Source organism: Clytia hemisphaerica, unplaced genomic scaffold (assembly GCF_902728285.1).
Source record: "Clytia hemisphaerica strain Z4C2 unplaced genomic scaffold, Clytia hemisphaerica genome assembly, whole genome shotgun sequence".
NCBI lineage: Eukaryota > Metazoa > Cnidaria > Hydrozoa > Leptothecata > Clytiidae > Clytia > Clytia hemisphaerica.
The window spans coordinates 488,496-508,298 of record NW_027104548.1 but is presented as its reverse complement, the minus strand read 5'-3'; the positions used below and the strand labels follow the sequence as shown (position 1 = coordinate 508,298).

General features: G+C 35.6%; 2 protein-coding genes across 3 annotated transcripts in view; one reads left to right on the top strand and one right to left on the bottom strand.

Annotated features, from left to right (window-relative positions):
* The window catches only part of LOC136822811 (BLOC-2 complex member HPS3-like), a 33,021-nt gene extending 13,700 nt beyond the window's left edge, over window positions 1–19,321 (top strand). Inside the window, exons 4-25 of one of the 2 annotated variants that reach the window (XM_067079122.1) lie at window positions 728–925; window positions 1,351–1,695; window positions 2,175–2,386; window positions 2,866–2,987; window positions 3,861–4,109; window positions 4,523–4,637; window positions 5,202–5,279; window positions 5,557–5,656; window positions 6,032–6,089; window positions 8,721–8,814; window positions 9,093–9,170; window positions 9,479–9,577; window positions 9,740–9,821; window positions 10,125–10,159; window positions 10,687–10,770; window positions 11,231–11,294; window positions 11,496–11,779; window positions 12,130–12,261; window positions 17,140–17,217; window positions 17,824–17,914; window positions 18,531–18,815; window positions 18,971–19,321. In XM_067079122.1, the coding sequence (XP_066935223.1) occupies window positions 728–925; window positions 1,351–1,695; window positions 2,175–2,386; window positions 2,866–2,987; window positions 3,861–4,109; window positions 4,523–4,637; window positions 5,202–5,279; window positions 5,557–5,656; window positions 6,032–6,089; window positions 8,721–8,814; window positions 9,093–9,170; window positions 9,479–9,577; window positions 9,740–9,821; window positions 10,125–10,159; window positions 10,687–10,770; window positions 11,231–11,294; window positions 11,496–11,779; window positions 12,130–12,261; window positions 17,140–17,217; window positions 17,824–17,914; window positions 18,531–18,718 (2,786 nt within the window). In that variant the 3' untranslated portion in view covers window positions 18,719–18,815; window positions 18,971–19,321. Of the gene's footprint in view, window positions 1–727; window positions 926–1,350; window positions 1,696–2,174; window positions 2,387–2,865; window positions 2,988–3,860; window positions 4,110–4,522; window positions 4,638–5,201; window positions 5,280–5,556; window positions 5,657–6,031; window positions 6,090–8,720; window positions 8,815–9,092; window positions 9,171–9,478; window positions 9,578–9,739; window positions 9,822–10,124; window positions 10,160–10,686; window positions 10,771–11,230; window positions 11,295–11,495; window positions 11,780–12,129; window positions 12,262–17,139; window positions 17,218–17,823; window positions 17,915–18,530; window positions 18,816–18,970 lie in introns of those variants that run through there. The other variant, XM_067079123.1, reaches the window with a different exon arrangement.
* LOC136822760 (uncharacterized) lies at window positions 12,816–15,923 on the bottom strand. The gene is made up of 4 exons (XM_067079042.1): window positions 15,262–15,923; window positions 14,293–15,016; window positions 13,575–14,093; window positions 12,816–13,353 (listed from the first exon to the last, which is right to left on the bottom strand). The coding sequence occupies exons 1-4, from the start codon at window positions 15,755–15,757 to the stop codon at window positions 12,927–12,929; spliced, it is 2,166 nt and encodes a 721-aa protein (XP_066935143.1). The 5' UTR covers window positions 15,758–15,923; the 3' UTR covers window positions 12,816–12,926.
* Window positions 19,322–19,803: the final 482 nt, after the last annotated feature.

The following is a 19,803-nucleotide window of genomic DNA, read 5'->3' as shown; positions in this document are numbered from 1 at the left end:
TTTGTTTGGGGTATAGAAATTTTAAGATATGGAGTTGAGTTTATATATAAGGCATTGTTGGGAAGGCATTGCACTGAAGGGACCAGAAAACTTGCTAGAGTTACGGATATATTCGAGTAATGGAGGTTCGAGTTAAAAAGACTCCACTGTAATGAGTTGTATCTAATTGTTTCGTATCATACAATCATGAAATCATTATTTGCAAAAGCTTCTGATGCCAGAAATTGTACACCTAAAGTATGGTATAGCAAAAAAAAAAAAACAGAAAAAAAATTATTTCATCTTATTGTCAACAAAATTGACAGTGAAAATCTTATTTTACGTGTTTTTTACACTTTTCGAAAAGTGAATTTTGACTTTAAAAGCTCATAAGTAGAGAACAAGTTGGTCAAATTTAAAAAGTGATGGCTCAAATTTAAAGTTAGGATATCTACTTTCTAAATATCAAAACTCCAAGCACTTTGGGACATTTATTCGGCCTCAAGATGTCGGGAAACGTCTGAACTTTTTCGTGGGTCACCCGGTATAACTCGAATGTCTCCTTAACTCGAACAGGTTTAATCGTCCCTTCAGTTAACAATGCCTTATAAATCAATTTTTATAACTAAAAATTTCCTTAACTTAAACAAATTTGTGGTCCCCGTGTGGGTTCGAGTTATGGCGACTCCACTATAGATTCATTTCTAGCCTTCCACTATACTTTTTTGGTTGAATCATTACATTTCAGGTGAACATACAATCCTTGTTGGTCACCCACTATGTTGCTCGTTCCTTGGACAGATGCCCACCAAAGAAGGTCACGTCAATTATGCCACAGTCACCAGTACTACACATCTGTATCGAAGATTTGAGGAGGATGATATCTCTTTCTCGGGAAACACTGAAAGAATACATAGTCTACAATGGCTGCCTATCTTTTTGGAAGGTTAGTGACCTATTATATGGATACTTTCTTTATTGTAAAAGCTGTTACTGTTACATGAAGGCTACTAATTAATTTATGTTTTGGACCAAACGAATTTTGGATCTTTTGACAAACCACTCAGATTGAATACTCCTGGTCTTGGTTGAGCTTAAGGCTTCTTTTGCTAGAAAGTTGTATACCTTGAATTTAGTTAAACTATCATATTTTGAATGAAAGTAACGAAGTCGTAGTATTTTGTGAGCCATACGGTACATTATTGAAATAACTTCAAACATTTTTATTTGATATTGAATATAGATGCTTCTTGGTGTAATTAAGATTTTCCATCTTTTCATAAAAATACATTTTCTCTCTCTGATCGTGGATACTTCCTCTTCTGTCTGAATGCCTAGTTTTCAGAAATTTTTTTTGTTTTACTTTTTCAGATATCGCTGAACACAAACAATTGGAAGTTGAGGAGAAAATGCCATGGCCTTGGAATGCTTTCTTAAAACCACACTCCTTCCCAGTTCTCCTCTCCATGCCTCTTTTTTTCTCAACTGGAACACATGGTTACCTCTACGACACGTGGAACTCAAAAGGACTCATCTTAGACTACAGTTACACGTCAGATTGTTTGAGTGCCAAACATACAAATTCACTTCTATACACTGTCACCAGTAATGGATTGGAGATTTTCACTTCTCGCCTTTATCCCTTTGTTTCTGGATGTACAAAAGAAATGTTTAAAGAATGCAAGTTTTCCAAAAATGCCGAAATAGCTAATAAAGGTAAGTATTGTTGCTCAGACCAGAACTAAAACAATCCCATTTAATTTCTACGAATTATTTGTTTTTTACTAAAGGTCGGACGAAAAAATTCGATCGAAGTCGATTTTTAAGAACTACAGTATTTATCATCCAATTTCCACATCACTTTGAATTCATTGTTTTCCATTGCGGAAAAAAAGCTTATGACTTCTTTTAAAGGGAAATTCAACTATTTTATCTGTCAGATATCAGTGGGTTATTCTAAGAAGAAATCCTGCTTGACATTGGCCATTTCACAGTCGAAATTAAACATTGGTTGTGCTCCAGTAGCGACTTCTGGTTGGCCAGACGCAAAACTCTTCAAAAAATTTCAAAACTTTGGACCAATAGTAAATCGTCATTAGCGCGCAGTGGTCCTGATTACCCATTACGCTTTGCGACTGTGAAATGGCCTAATTATATTTTGAGGTTCTGCATCGATGATTACTTTTCTCTTATAGCAGCTGGTAAAGCAAAACAACCTTATCGTGCTCGAGATCGTGGACCAACAGAGATCTTCCTGGAAACCAATTACTTCATGGATTACGTGTCTGTCAATAAAGATCTCTCCATGATCGAAGATGGTGGACTGGGCCCTAGTAATGATATTGAGCCAAGAAAAAGAACCCATTCTTCGGCCTATGATAGATACCCATATCAATGGCTTTTAAAGGTATGTAACCTTAACAATAACAAACTTCAACAAACCCTTGGATCCAGCCTATTACAATGAAAGTGTTAAAAGATCTAGCTCGTAGTTTTCAAGGATCTTTTAAAGGCTAACGAGTCGTTAAAGACCCTTATAGCTGAACCTTAAAGGTCGCGTTTTATCTTAGAAGAACTAACTGTATTCATTCCTTTTCAACTTGTTATCTTACAATCAATTAATGAAAAAGCCTATTGTCAACTTAAGTTGAGCTAAAATCTGATAATTTCTGTCTTGATTGTGTATGTCTAAAAATGGTTGGGTTTGACTGAAATTTGGCAAGTTTGGAGGAATTTTTTTCTTTTTTTTGAAAATTTTATATTTTTCGCGCGTAGGGGTGCGCTATTTACACTATTTACAACTATTGAACCTTGGAATAGTTGAAAAATTGAGCTCTAATTGGTGTGCGTGTATATTTATTGATGAAAATCTTTCCATCATTACAGACTTGTCCACCGAAGGATCTGGAAACTTGTTTGGTTGGTATGTATCCATACCAAGATGTTGTTTGTGTGGCAACTAGTATGTCCTTCGTCCTCATGTTCATCAAAGTCCCTAAAAGAACAAAGTAAGTTTATTAAATTCGCCCTAGCGAAAGTTAGATCATCAATAACTCTTGATAGACGGGGACATATTTCGGTAATTGGTTCTAACAAAGTAAATAAGGAACGGAGCTCAATATGAGCATATCTATTTTTCTTATAGGCAACTACTTAATAAGAATTGAATTAATAACTCATGATAAACGGGGATATATCTTTCGGTAATTAATCTTACAAAGTAAACGAGGGTCGACCTGGCTGCCTGTAATTTTTGGTCGTAGAAAGATAAGAAAGCATTTTTGAAATCAGAAAAGTTCACAGTTCACAAATATTTTCTATTTCCAAAATTTTGAAAATTTTTCAGGCTCCAAATCTATTACTTAAAGGTATTACTTTTAACTATATCTTCTCTCCTTCAAGAGCAATCTATCAAAACGTCCGGACTGCCAATTTTTTTGGAAAAGACTTTAAATTTAGGTTGGGTTAAATCCCAACCTAGGAATACCTTAAGAATATTTCATGATGAATTAAGAAGATAAGATTATCCGTGATGTAATGGGAAAACACCATTCTTATAAAAAAGCGTGTATTGTGCACAAAGATTATATATAAAAACTTGTAGACGAAATAATGCTCCGATATAAAGTTCTTTCTGGTTCTTTTCGTATTTTTTTCCAATTTCCGTTTTATTCCGATCAACATAACTTAAGACGATATTACGTACGCTCTCAACTTAAAATTTTATAAAAATTCTCACATTTTCAAAAATCCCCTCTCAGAAAAGGTCCCAACATCGATTGTCTTAACACCCTGATCGAAAAATTGATAGAAAAATTCTCTCACTCCTTCCAAATGAACAATACTAAGACCTAGTATTATCATTTTTTGTCTTTTTTCAGAGAGAAGGGCGGCGCAACATCATCACCATGGAGTGTATGCAGCTTCGAAAAACACATCTCAACGGATGTGGGTCAAAAGATTACCAAACTAATTGAAGAAAGTGAATTTTCGAATCCCATGGTGTATTATCATTTACTGTGTGAATCACATCTTTTACTTTGTTGTGATTTGATGAGCAGACCAAACGATGAAATTTTGATCAAAGCATTGAAATCATCAGCCGTCTCACTTGCAACCTTCTTAATGAGGTAGTTTGTTCTACTTTATCGGGAAAATAAACCCGTAAAAAGGCAAATGGATAAATCTCTTGTCTGATCTTAAATATCGCCAGGATGATCGATACATATTATTCTCAAAAGAAAGTCATCTTTAAAGTCTGTGTCACAGACCCGGCGAGGCCCCAACCCCACTTGAAAATTTGCCCAATATTTGTTCTCGGTAGAAAAAAATACTCTATAATCTCACCTTCAGTGGAAAATTGACTTAACATTGTCCTCCAAACCTTTTCCCGCTGGAATTTTTGAACTGCGGGAACAATTAGAATTTTTTTCCCTATTTGATTTTTAGAAGTTTTTTTACACTGATAGCTCAACCGGGGCTGCAAGACGCCCTCTTGTTATAATCTTTTTCGACTAGACTTTTTACAACTCTTTTTTTTCAGATGTGAACCAAGTTTTGATTTCACCAGCGTCAAAGGGTACTTCGAAATGGCTGGAATGCAACCTACAGCCGTCCTTGAACACATGAAGAATGAAAACATAAGACTCGAGCGAAAGGTTAGTTGAATTTCATCTGGTTTAGTTTGTGACCGCAGTCAGAGGCGGCTCGAGGGCTCCTCTTTCGATAGCTGTCGATCCAAAAGAAGGAGAGGGGTGCCACTCCTTCTTCCTTGACTGCTCCACTTACCTTCGATCCTTCTCAAGCATCTAGCAAAGTTGCAGTACTGAGGTACAAAGTCTTTGGTATGACCCAGTCGGGGATTGAACCAACGATCTTGTACACCTTAACCGGATGCTCTACCATTGTACTACTTAATCTTGTACCATAGATTATATTTTTATGGAAATTTAATTTGAATTACGCTGAGAAGCCCAGGAGACTTTGGAATTCCAAAACTTACCTTGGGTTGGGCACTACCCAATTGATATTTAAAGAAAAAACGCTCAAATTTAAGGGATTTAAGGTGCGATAAATTTTTCTCGCTTGGAATGACTTGCAATAGCGTATACGATGCCTTCTAAAAGAGGCGGGAAATTTCAATACAGTTTTCCCACAGTAACGATTTCCTTCCTGAAGTATCGCGTAAGAGTAATTTGACTTTCTATCTTTTCTTTGTCAAGAAACACAGTTTTGGAACTGGAATGATTGAATATCTGAACAATACTCTATTCGGCAAAGAACAAGTACAATTCGATAAGGTATTACTTTATACTATATACTGTACATATTTATGTGAACCAGTACATGTGGTGTACAGAACAATTTAATAAAAATTCAATAAGCCTCAAATTTCAAATTTGACTGCCAGTGAAATGAACCAATTGGAGAACATTTTTAAGCGATGAGGCCCGAGACTTACTCAAAATCCCATTTACAGCTTTTACATCTTGTCACCTGGTGTAGCAAACAAAAAGCATACTTTTGATATCAAACAACTAAACGCTATTACCACAGCTATATATTATTTCCATTCAGAATATTTGTGATTTCATCATCAATGTGTATGGCAAGAATCATCCATCAATGCTAGCAAAAGTGATCTTAAAATCCAATCTACCTCGTCTCTATTCAATTGGTACAGGCAAATAATATTTAAACATAAATGCTGATCTAAACGAGATTGCCTAGAACATTGAGTTTTGTAAGCGTTATCAAGCAATATCGCGTACACATTTTTCACAAATTACGTTATGAGCAACACTTGCCTCGTTTTCAAACTATTGCTATGGTAATTGATTCCCAATGGAGTTCATAAAAAGTTGACTCTATTCATAGATGTATCACTTGAAGACTGAAGGGATTTAATCACCCTGGCAATAGTTTCAAAACGAGGCAGTCGTTGCAACCAATATAATTTATGAAAAGGCCTAAACTGTGAATAAAATCGGTAATCGATAACCGACTTGGGGTCGTTAACATAACAATCGATAATTTTTCTTTTTGTTTATAGATTTATGTGTCAAACTGATGAGCAAATACAAGCGGAAAAAAGAATCAAAAGAACAGAGGTGAGTACACTTTTTCCAAAATGTCTTAATAGCTTTTCAATAAGGGATGCATCCACTACACAATATATCGTCAGGCAATATATTGCGAAGTGTTCACGATATATTGAAGAGGTGTCTGCGATTGTCCGCCTGAATTCGCAACATTCCAACAATATAAGGGGTTGTCTACACACAGAAAATTCCTCTTCATAATAGAGTACCTGTTGTTTACTTCATATACATTTTTACGGTCCACAAACCATATTCTTGCATATTGTTCGCCAATATTTTATGTCAGTGTTTTTTACACTTTTGGCAAAAACGTGAAAATTTGGGCGCTTTTTTAAAACCAAATTTTAGAGAGCAAGTTTTCGTTCATTATCAAATTTAGTGGTTCTATTGGAGAGAGAAAAGATTAAAGATTCCATTCCTTTTTAAATGAACTATATAGCGTTATTGTACTAAAAGTAACGATCTTTCAAAGTTTGGAGCAGTTAATCATAAATTTATTCCATTGGGAAATGGAAGAAATATTCCATCGGCAATAGCTCATTGAGTTTTTAAGCTTTTGGGCTAAAATTTGGCAGGCAGAAGCCTTTAAGCGTTCGCAATCCATAAAAGGAAGAATTATTCCATTTAGAGCAATTCTGGAGGAGTTATTCCACTTTTTCGTTGGATAAATCATTAACTTCATTCAAAATTTTATTGGGTAGTATTTGAGAAATCATGTTCAAGCAAGCATTTGTTCAATCTCAAGCATCCCTAGAATTGAAAAGTTAACATTTTTTTGGAAATGGAGCATGCCGGGATTCCATATTTCACTTTTTGCATAACCCCTTATCCTGGTACTCTTTTTTATTAGTTTGGTAGAAAAGGTCTCATTTCAGAAGTATCTTTTTGTAAAGAATAATTTTACACCACCTGATAGTAAAAAGCCTGCTTTATCCGTAGGGTAAGATATAAATTCATTTGGAGCTCTCTAGAATGACATATTCCAAATTTACAAAAAATCATTCATGTCACGGATGGAATGATTCATCCTAAATGACTTACTACATTCGAATGTTTTCATCAAATCCTTTCGAAGAGAAGGTTAGATAATCACTTGATAAAGCGTTACTTGTGATAGAGAGCCTTCTAAGATTGTTATATTCCTAACTAGTTCTTGTGTTAAAAAAATACGAAATAAATTACCAAGAAGCATCTTTACGTTCATGTCAAGTTATAATCCATAATCTGAGCTTCTCGTTCAAAAGTGCTCCTTTTTACAGACTTGTTTTATATTATGACAAAGAAACTTTTCATCGAAAGTATTGTAGTTTAGAGCGTGCAAAGATTATTTATTCCATGAAACTTTTGAAAAATGCCAGAAAATATATATATTTTTGTTGGAATTCGAAATGTTACATTGCTTGGGTGACTGGTAGACTTCGACTTCTTTGCATTATTAGAACTAGGTAACCCTTTAAAAACGGAATATTTCATCCATATCTTACTTCTACAATTAATCGAGTTCTTGATACTTATTATGTTTCTAAGCTTTTCAACTGGGAATAGTCCGAAGAAGCTCAAAGAGGTTACTATGGTTAGGTTTTTCTGATATTTCTTGTTGGAATATTAATCTTTCTCAGCTCCTTTAGATTATTTCATTAGTTTTCATTGTTAAAATTCGTTAACTTTATCTTGATATGTATTATGAGTTCATGCTAAAAATTCTTTCTTTGTTCGATAATCAATATGGTTAAATAATTTTGCTTCCATATAGTCCAAGTTAAATGGAATGTCAAATACTTATTGACTCTGTAAGGGTTGGATTTATCATTCTAAAAACTTTCTAGGGTAATCTTGTACGACTCAGCAGACTTTCCACCAAGTCTAGATGTTATAGGACTCAAAATCATTTAAAAATTTATGTTTAGCTTTAACTGACTTTTGTGACGGAATAAGCAATAAAAAAGTGCTCTTCGCTTGTGTTTTTCGAATTTCAGGGATGAAGGTGTAAGGAAATCGTATTTAGAACTTTGAAATTTGAATATAACAATTTCAAATGAGAAAAACACAAAATCTAATTTTTTGGAATATCTCATCAAGTAATGCTCGAAGAAAAAGTTTCAACAGATTTGAAATTATAATTTGCAACTTATTGGAAGTGCTCATCCCAAAATACTCAAGAATCGTGATTTTAGACTGAAAAAACCGTTTTTGACGAAAATTAGTTTTCACGTTTTTGCCAAAAGTGTAAAAAACACTGACTTATGTATATTAGGTAGCCCCAACGTTTTCTTCAAACACCAGTCATCAAGCATTTAAAAAATGTCTTTTATCTGTTCTCTTTATCATATATAAAACAGCAATGGAAAAAAGTCAATTAGGAATTACGCAATTGTACTTGCATCTTTATATTGTGGATTAACACGCTCAGCGACGTGGTCTGCTTTTGAGGAGACTGGTAACGCAAAAACGTGGAAAATTCTTTTCTGGCACACGCCATTCTTAAGCGGTATCTGGAAGCAAAATTCCCCCCAAAAAACCCTTTCAATGCGGAGACATTTTCCTAGAGTCTCTAAGGTAAACTGCAAGCTATTTTTATGTACCCAACCAATTGACGAAATATTTCATTTCTTCAATACAAAAATACGTTTTTTAATTTAGACTACAACCACTGGACAGCTTATGTTTTGCTTACTTGCACATGGACTTGGGGAACCCAGGGCACGCGGAAGAGCTTTTGAAAGAACTGGAAAAGGTGAAAAACCTTCGACATTATCACATTAAGAGATTTGTGAAAACATCATGTATCTTATCACTTCAGCTTGTTGGCAATTTGCTTCGATTAGTCTAAGCTCATTCAAACTAAATCTCCCTGCTTTGGCTTTCGCGATCTTTTTTAGTAGTCAGGGTGCGAATGTCTCATTAAATTTGGTTTATGCTGAAATCATACAGGCACAGTTCATTTTCATGAGACCAAATCTGAAAACAACGCACCTCTATCTAATATCAATTAATTAATCTTTTTTTTAACAGGACGATTTGCTAAAGATTTGTATTTCAAATACTGAAGTGTTATTCAACTCACAATATCAATTGACGCCCATGGGACAGGTAGGTAGAATCAAAGTCGTAATATTTGATAAAAAAGGTGGATTCCCTGCAAAGATTTAAAAGACCACAATTGATTTTTAAATGCTCCAATTTACTTCTTCTATAACATGAGACTTTTAAGATCCAAAAGCTCTAAATTGTTCCAATAAGGCTGGGAATATAGCATGGATACCACTAAACCTTTACCAAATCGAAATATCCAATGAAACAAGATTATTATGATTACTTCTTTTGTCTCCCATAAAAAACGTCACCAGAATGTTCTTACCGACTTGAAAATCCATATATCGATAAACTTTTGTTTGTAGTTAATGAAGAAGCATTTCAAAGAGAGTTTCCAGAGCATTGTAATTTCTCTGTTCGATACACGCACAATCGACTTGAATAATATCCTTCAAATATTCCAGGTACGTTTGATTTATTCTAGTTTGTAGTTAACTTTTTTTTCCTTCTGTGTTCAAAGTTTTGTAACTGAAAAATGAAAATTCATTTGAACACTGCTTCTGCCAACAAAGATTTACAGTGTCAACAGTAAACGGATTGTCAGTCAATCTTCTCTTTTTTTCCAGGCAAAAAGAAAGGCTGAAGACAATGAGAAAAGAATTCCACTTGATCGACAAGCTTGTCAAATACTTGAAAATCTTCTAAATGGTACACTTTCTTCGGAAATCTTTTAGGATTTAGGGTTTGATTGTCCTGATTCCACCCTTTCGTAGTTCTTAATAGTAGCACATTAATAATTGTCACAGCTAACACAACAACAAACGTATTTAACATTCATGAGGGTCAGAGTTCAGCAACTAAGTTTCAAGCTCTGCCGCCTGAAATGCGTTCTTTATACCTAAATTAGTTGGTCGTAATATTGTAAATCATTTGTCCTTCCCCCGGAAAACTTTAAAGTTTTCAAAAACTTTTTATTTTATTTAAAGCGAGGCCATTTTCACAAACTTTCAGATTCATCTCGTCGAAAGAGCTTCCAAGAAATTGCGGTAAGATTGTCTAGAAAATTTTTTGTATTTTTGTCATGCTTTTTAGTAGAGGATCAAACCTAAGGATCCATGGCATTCTAATTTAGGACACAATCATTAGGCTAAAGTCTGACGTTACAGTCAAAACTGTAAAGCTAAAAAAGTGAGTAAAAAATTTTCTTTTACCATGGGCAGTTTTTCAAAACCTTAGCAGTCATTTTTTGAATAACTCATGTGATTGCGTCCTAGAATAGATATCAAGGATCCTAAGAATTGGCACTTTAGTATTACCTTGTTTTATGATTAAAATCAAGTCAATTTCGGTGTCGAAAGCGATGATTTTCATATGCTATGTATGCTGGGTCAAGCCTTTCTAATTTACATCTACTTCGATTTTTTACTGAGCAAAATAGGACAGACCTTGACATTTACTTTATGTAACTCACTATTTGCTAAACAGTAAAGTCAATTGGCTCATTGGTAAAAAGTACTCCAGACAATTTTCATCTCGAAAGTTCATTATCTGTTTTATTACCTCTACCTTTTAGGTGATCTTAGTGGACCAGTACTTACTGCGCATGACAAAGAAAATGAATACTAATGATGGTTGGAAAATCAAACATAACCACGAGGTAATTGATCACTGTCTTCTAATACTTATTATCGCAAATTAAACACCGTTATACCTCAAAAGGCTTGCGTTTTTAAGATTTTTTCAACCTGTAAACACCAACGTTCACTTGGCGTTAATACGCCATATAGGTTACGAATATTGACAAAACGTTGAAAATAGTTTTGTGCGTCAGCTGAATAAATAGCAAAGAGATTTACACGGATGTATGTAGCCTATACCAATGCTGAACTGTCGGATTTTAACTTTGTGTAAAATCTTTCTCTGAACTGGTTTGAATGCTGAAATAGAATATGTGTGACACGATAAAGGTGAGAAATGTCTTAGACATGGAATGGTGCCTGATCGTAAAAAGCCATACTTCTCTTTTAGTTCGCTACAATATGCTAGGATGTATATAGACTTTCTTTTCCACTGTATACTCTTTGATGCATTATGAGTATCGAATGAATTGTTTTTAGATCAAAGGCAATGGGCATTATGGTACACGCTTCACTTGGCTCAATAAATTAAAACCATTTTCAGGTATTTTCTATATTTTACCATTTTTTTGTTACAGTAATGAATTCCATCACATAAGACCATGATGCAAACTTTTTCCATCTAAGACTTTTGTTTTGAAATTTTTGTTCCAGATTTCACTCATTATATTCCAGTTAGCCCAAGATTTAAGTTCATACTTCATAATGAACATTTTTTAATATCTTACATTGGAAATTTTTCAAGGTGAATCACCTTCTCCGCAAGACTGTATCATCCTCAAAAACAATCAAAAGTCACGTTCAAATGACACTAGTGGTGGTACAGGACGAAAACAAAACGATCAACAAAGCATGGCTTTATCCTTACCAAGTACTGGATTGACCACCAGTAATCCTTCGTCACCATCCAGATCAAAGATTCTTTCACCATCATCGATGGATGACACAAATCATGAAACATCCAAAATCTTGAAATCAAGAGAATTTTGTCCGTGTTGCTGTTGCAGTGAAATATTGATCAAATTTCAGGTGGGTTTGTTATTACTCTGATAAGTTTTATTTTTTCCATTCAGCATTGTTTTATGACTATTGAAATTTTGCTAATTGGTATAGCTTTGTTTTAGGCTACTGGTATCCACTAACGGATTCGTGCTCCTGCGGTTTTGTAGAGGTTTGCGATTCAAACTAGCTTTGTTTCGCAATATTTGAAATTTGAAATCGCGAATTCTGCCTATATGTATATTTATTGGATGTGATTGGATGTAAACGTTGCTCTTAATGTAGGGAACCCTAAATTAACAAGCAGAATAAATGATACCTTTCAGCCAACTTATTAATTCAACTTATATGTTATTTGACTTTTTCTCACCGTATTTCAGTCATTGCTGTGTTCAAGATACAACCGAAAGGAGTTCAGTTTACATGTCATCGAGAAATTGAAAGATTCAGATTTTGTTGGAAAAGAAGCATTGTTGTTGCTGGCCTGGCCCAAAGCTGGAATGGCTCAAGAGGTTTGCTTTCATATCTTTAATGGTTAATTGGAAACTTGTTTCATTTTCATGTTTTCACTCGTTACAAGCTTGTTGAGGCGTGAGTTGGCTAATAATGATACAGTTCACTCTCTCTAATTCGAACTCGAATGGGGAGTTTTATTTGTTCAAATTACAGAGTAATTTGAATTATAGAAAGCATTTTAAGAGGGTTTTTCTATTCTATTCTATTTTCTATTTTCTATCTATTCTATTTGGTTGAGTTGCAGGAGGCTTTAGAGGCCTATTCTCGCAACTATAGACACTTACTAATGAGCGTCCCGTCAGCACCTTGAACTGACTACCCAATTCCCCTCACATGGCATGGGTTGACCCGGGCGAAGGAACGTTCACTTGCCAAGTGAACTGCCGTGAGTGGGAATCGAACCCTGGCCTCCTGCACAGAAGCCAAGGTCGACTACCACTATACCACGACACCTTATTTTTCCCTGACTGGGTCTGGGAAAAAGTTCGAAATATAGAAACATTCGAATAATAGAAATAGAAAGAAATTAACAACGCAAACGATATGGGTTTTTGAATAAATTTTTCCTAAAAAATTAAATATATATACAGAACAGTCGACTCAAAGAATTTTTTAAATGTAACAATTAAATTTTCAATAATGTGAAATAATGAAATGAAAATCAAAGACTTTCGGGATCATAATAGAGATCCTCCTTCTTGGGCTCCTTAAATTTGGATGCCAGGAAAAGGTTGGTGATGTGTTTGCGATACTCCGGGTCCTCAGTTTTCGGATTCAAGTTAAATGGAACGGCTTTCTTATTGGATTGCTCTGAAGGTGTAGAGCCACTTCGGTTGGCATTACTGGAATGAATGTTAACGGCCTGAATTGGTGCCAATTGCCCTGTGGGACGGTATTTGAAGGTCCGTTTACCCGTTCTTTTACTGTCTCGGCATCCTTGCAGAATCTTGAAACATTCGGAGCCTTCCTCTGTATACCGGATAGCATTTTTCATGAAGTTATCATAATGGTTCGGGTCGGCGCCGTGTTCCAAGAGGGTGAGTAGAAGATCAGGGCGTTGTGCTTGGGCGGCTAAGATCAATGGTGTTCTAAAAATGAGACTGAAAGAGTTATTTTCTGTTTTTATTTGCTGAATCAGAAGCTACTTTTTCAAGGTCAGGAGTTTTTCAAGATTACCATCCTATCCTCTAACAGACCATACTGCTTTGTAGAGGTCTGCATTTCGACCATGCTGCTTCAATTAGACCATGAGCACGTTCCTAGAATAAAGGAGGTAACTCAAATTCTACTTCATATATCCCAGTCTTACCTTTTGTCGGCTTCAACGGCATCGACATCAACCATACCTGGTTCCAATATCATGCGTATCACTTTCACGTTTGTCACGTGTTTCTTAGTGACCACAGCTTGATGGAGTAAAGACATTCTGTTGCTTCCCATGTCAGTATCGCGGATGCCACGCCCATTATACAAATACTCGATTATTTCGAAAGCTTCATCGCCATATTCAGTGATGGCGTACTCGATAGCGTTTCGCTCATCCCGACATGTGACGCGAGCTATAGCGCCTGCTTGTACCAGAAGGCGTACGCATGCTAGCGATTTCATATCGATCGCTTTGAACAGTGCTGTCTTGTCGTGTTTGTCCTTGATGTTTAAATTGATACCGCGAATATCAAGAAGGATTTTTAACATACGGTAATCGGCCCAAGAGGCGGCAAAGTGAAGAGCTGTTCTGCCGAATTTATCCGTCCTGTTAACTTTGCCATGTTTTGATGGATCCTGAAGATACTTTTTGAGCTTTTGATGCTTACCTTTCCAGGCAAGTCTGTAAAAAAAAGAAATTCAGATTTTTATTGCTTCGTTTACTTGAAATACTACGGTTCAAATCAAAGCTCTTTTACAAAAGCAGTTCTCCAAAATTATTACTGCTGTTTACATAGGTATTGTTGTCTAAAAAAGATTTTCTTTTCCCATGCCATTAGATTAAAAATTCATTTGAAAAGAGTTAATGTTAAAATGCTTACCTCATCAACGTTGACAATTTGTCCTCTTTGACCGTACAATTGGGGTATGCACCATCTAACAACTTTCTGCGGATGCGCTTCTCACCTTTGGAGTTGATCCTGTCTTCACTTTGCCAAGTGGTCTTATGTTCTTTCAGATTATCTAAATAATCCTGAGCCTTTTGTCCGTTGCTGGTGACAGATACTGAAGATCCGGGTCTTGCAGAGCATGTTCTTGATTGATGAGTACTATAGACAGAGCTTGAAGTGCTAGCTCTTGACACTGCTCGGGAATGCGTATTGTTAACAATACTCGGTAGTTTTACCGGTTGGCTTTTTTGGGTTTCTCTGTCAGCTTTGAATTGGTTTAATCGGCCAACCACGTTTTTTGCGTTTTGCTCTTGGAAGCCATATCCGATATCTGGAATTTGAGCATGCTCCACATACGGTATTTCATGGTTTTCCTTTTCCGGCCAATCAAAAGTCGTGTCCGATGACATTAAACTCAAACTGGAAGCTGTTGGTTTAAGATCGATGATCCCAACGTTTTTAATAGGGCTTGTCAAAAGTATTCTATACATGCGATGAAGGTCTTCTGGAGACGGAGCACGTGGTAAAGGTATAACCTCATTGACAATATCTGCGTCGTTGTAATCCTCAAGATCGATAACTTCGAGGTCGTTATCGAATCTTACACGGTATAGAGCTTCAGTTCTTGGCATCGTGTATACTTTTCGACGAATTCCTTTAATATAAAATCAATTATAATTAACCATTAATCCGATATTCAGGGCGGTGAAAAATGTTTTGATGACTAATTGTCTTTTTAGTTGATAATTATTTTTAGTATTCAAAAGCTTAAAGACTTTAAAGAACTGACAAACATTAAAACATGTACAAACAAAATCAAATTTCGTAAAATTTTAAGGTCGGTCGAGCCCATATAAACAGGTTTGATTTTACAATAAGCAAAAAAAATAAAAGACTTACCTAGGGGTGGTGTAAAGGGCGCTACGATGGTGGTGCGTGAAACTTCTCCTTTGTAAACACTGGTGACGGAAATACCAGACTCTGTTGAACATAAGGAGATTGTGTCTGCATCACTTTCATCATCTCTAAATTGCATCCTGGTTTGCGTTCGTGTGGGTGCTGGTAGGTTACCAGGACATGTTAGAATACGTGCAGTGCGTGGCCGTTTTGGTGCAACGCCTACAGTATGTGATGGAATTATTTGTAGTTCCGAAGTCTCGACTTCTTCAGTTTTAGCATTCGGGTGAATGACAGGAAGACGGGTCTCTGAACAGGGCACTGGTGATTGTTTGCCAGTTTGATGTTCTTGACATAGCTGGTCATAAATATCTTTCATTGTAAGTGATACGTCACTTCCGTGCAATGCCTTGTTTCGTTTCTTCTCTTCTTTTCGCTTCTCCTTACGCGAGTTGGTTTTTCGGGTAAAAGTTGTTTTTAACTTTTTTTTGATGCCCATTGTAAAGAAACAGGTGTAACTTGGATAAACGATTTAAAATAACCTCAAATATAAACAAAAAAGGGTCGCTGATCTGCGATTAAACCAAACAACGATTAGCGACTTGTAGAAACGTTATCTGAAGACGCCAAAAGACAAACGTTGGTCGTTATGAAGATATCTGCGATGAAAATATCTGCGATGAAAACTTTATACTCAACGATCAGCAATACTTGATAGACGATCTGCGACACTTGATCAGCAATGATAAAAGACAAATGATAAGACAAAATCTCAAAAAAAGATGCAAAAAAATTCCAAATAATCGGCTTTCTTCGTGGCGTACTCGACGAAATTTCCTTGGAATATGAGATACTTGATTAATGTAGTTGACGTCAAATAAAACTTTATCTAAAATTGACGTCAAAACTTTCCAATTAAAAAATAACTTTTCACCAATCAAAATGGTGGACGTAGTTATGGAGTTCTCTCACTGTTCTCTATCGATTTGACTGGATTGAACAGTCCGTTTGTCTCCATTTAGACCAGTCAAATTGATCGTATTTGGCCATTTCACTCTTCCGTCTTCCATAAAGAAACCTTTAAAAAAAAAGAGCTCGAATTTCTGCTTTTGAACATAAGTCACAACTTTGTGACGATGCAATGAAACCAAAAGATAAACGCTTGGAAATGCTCACAGCTTTTAAAATATTTCCATCAACTTTGATAAAAAACTTTATCCACCACACCGGAGAATTTGATTGATAATGCTCGAAGCCTCCTCTTTCGTTAGCTCACCTATAGGGTGCCGTTCTTTCTAACAACCCTTGATCTTCCTCTTTGACTGTTGACAATTAAGCTGAGCATTGATCAAGTACCATTTTAAAACTTGCGCACCGTATCAATGAGCAAATATACATGCGAATCTCCGAGTAGATTCTGATTACTCGGCGCTGGCACGCATACACTCCAAAGATCATGTCTCCATAAGAGAATTTTCCCATGTTGGCGTTTCGGGATGAATATTAAAACATTAGAACCCAGTCGCTTTCGTTCTCGGTTTCAAGCAAGAGGCAACGCGGTTTTGATTACCAGGCCAAATCGTCGCAATTCGCCATATCCTTCGAAGAGCGTGGTATGCGTAGAATGGATGACAATATATGCTGATTGATGCTGTTGTCGCCGGAGCCAACCATTTACAGTCTTTGATTCGAATCGTGATATTGATTAAGTATTGTTTATACGGAAGCACCCAAAAAGACCGATTGTTAGCCACTAATATTGAATTTGGCATTTGACCAGGTTATTTTGGGTCTTTCCGTATAAAACATTACGTAATGAATATCATGAATCACGTGAGAAAATATTCAAAACATTTACATTTTCATTTTTGTTTATTGTAGGCAGTTGATTATATCGTGGCGAATTACCCGGCGTTGATCCTACAGTATGCCAAAGATATGTTCGATTGGAAAGCTCAGGTAAATTTCTTATTCATGTTATTCATGACGAAATGTTTCATACGGAAAGCACTTAAAAAAGGCCGAGTGTTTGCTACTAATTTTGAATTTGAATAAAAAAGAAACTAGTGGCAAACGTCCGGGCTATTTTGGGTGCTTCCGTATAAAACATTACGTCATGAATATTATGAATTCGACTGCAAATAATTGCAGACTCAAAGCAGATTTATTTGTTACAATTAGAATTTCTTTACCATGCAAAAAAAATTGTTAAACGGAGTTTCTTAAAATAAGTGTTTTTCATTTGTAATTGTGCGTACACCCGATCAATCGCGATAATCGGGCTCGTTTTCCCTATCTTTCCGGTTTGATTTCCCGATTTTGTTTGCGTTTGCGCTCGCACCTATTAGGATATACTCTTTAAATCTTATGTTAGATATATTAAGAAAGGCTGACCCATGACAATTACCGGAGTTTACGGCTGTTTTATTTTAGTATAATATCTGCACCCTTATTTCACACGGGTTAATGAATTGTTGAAAATCTGAAGCTTTTGGAATCTACTAGTATCCCAGCTATAATATAGCATGGTCTATAGCTTAGTTACTTACTTTCGTATCTCTCCAGTGGCAGCAACTTTTACAGTGCTTGCTGGAATACATCAGAGCGAATAAATTTGAACCGTGGAACTATGATGTTTACATGGAAACACTGAAAGGTATAAACAATTTTGCGAAGATTGAACTTCAGGTTATTTAGTAACATACGTCAATTTTTTCGACTGATTACTACAAACAAATTTCGAAAAAATGTCACGTCAATCAATGATTTCTCATTAGCCAAAATTTATACCCTTCTAGCCTAGCTTTTGATCTGAAATGTATAAGATTGGTAAACTAACATAAAATGATTTGATTCATAACAAATTATCGGAATTTTGAGGTATTGGCTTTTTTTTACGGACAGGCCCATGTTTACACTGTATTGGTAATGACCACGGATATCTTATATAAAACACTAGACGGAACTTTTACTCTATTCGAAGCAAAATAATACGCCATCTTGAATGGAGTTATGTTACAATTTAGCTTGCGAGATCCTTGAAATTTTGAAATCATTGCAGTGTCAAAAGAGTTTCAACAGTGAAAACCAATGTTTCTACTATGACCTAATATGACCTACTTTCAGCAAAGATGGCGCATTATCTTGCTACACCGGCCGTTACTTGGAAAAAATAAGTTCTATCTAGTGTTTTATATAAGATATCTGTAGTAGTGAAGCTACCCCCGTCTAAAAGGAGTTAAAAATCTTTATATTCTCTACTTTTCACACAGGTGTTTTGATGAGGTTGGCGAGAGCGTTTTCACCGAAAGACTTTCTCAACATGTTACCGTCAGATATGAATGTTAATTTCATGTTACCTTACCTGGCTGAATGCAATGAATTTCATCGATCTTCGTCGCTCAAAAGTCAAATCTTACAAACTTATAAAACTCAAATCGAGATTCATGAAAACCTTTAAGGAAATTTTTTTACATTACTTCGAAATTATTGGATGTGCTGGAACATTAACTAACCTTGATGATATAATACCTAGACCCTGGTATTAAAAGATTGATGTAAAGCACCTCGAAGGACTTAGTGTTTTAAATTAACTTTATGGTGATGACATAATAATAATTATTTGCTCGACTCTCGGAACTACACATATGCTGTTCGCTAGAATTTGAAAACTATATCTTTATATGCAAGATAACCTTGCTCGCATATCTAGAATATTGTATACAGCACAAACATTAGCAGGATAGGTGCACGACTCAAACCTGTTGAACGCCTTTGTTTATACAGTTATGTTTTGTTGTTGCGAATGCTAGTACTTCATGCCGACAAATTATCATGTTTGAATTTGAAACTGCTTACTTATTTTACTCATGGACGGGGCTCCAATCTCCAATCTCCAATATTGTTTGAGAAGTTGACATTTTTTGGTCTGCAAACATATGATTGTCACTCTTAAACGTCTTGAATAGAATTGAATATAATAAGGAATACCAGGCTCACCCCCTTTTCGTGTGAAATATTTCCGCTAATTTCAATAGATCCACCATTTGCAGAATATAATGACAACAATATGGTCAATCATTCTAAATTACCAAGCCCGTTACCGTCTTTACATAGAACTTTCTTTGGTTATCACTTGATCATGGCTCAATTGGTACCGTACCTAAGGCTAACTTTCCAAAAGTTTGCTCAACATTCAAATGAAAACATCTCCGCTGAGATCAAAAAATTTCGAAACCTCCCAAATTATGCCAGCTTGGTGTTAACTTATTTCAAAGTGGATATACCGCAGCACTATTCGAATATTTCCGATTTTGTCGCGTTTGATTGATGATTGAAGTTTTGGATAGTAAGGCCTAAGAACGTTAATTGTTTTTCAACGAATTTGGTTATAAGCCTTTCTCGTTGTATAAAGATGTATCGGAGAGTCCACTCGGAATCGAGAAGACTTCAAAAGGTATATATTTAGAAATTTCATTCTGAATCATCGTTTATATTTCGAATAAGAATAAAGTTGATCAAAATATTTTTAAGTCGGAAATTTTT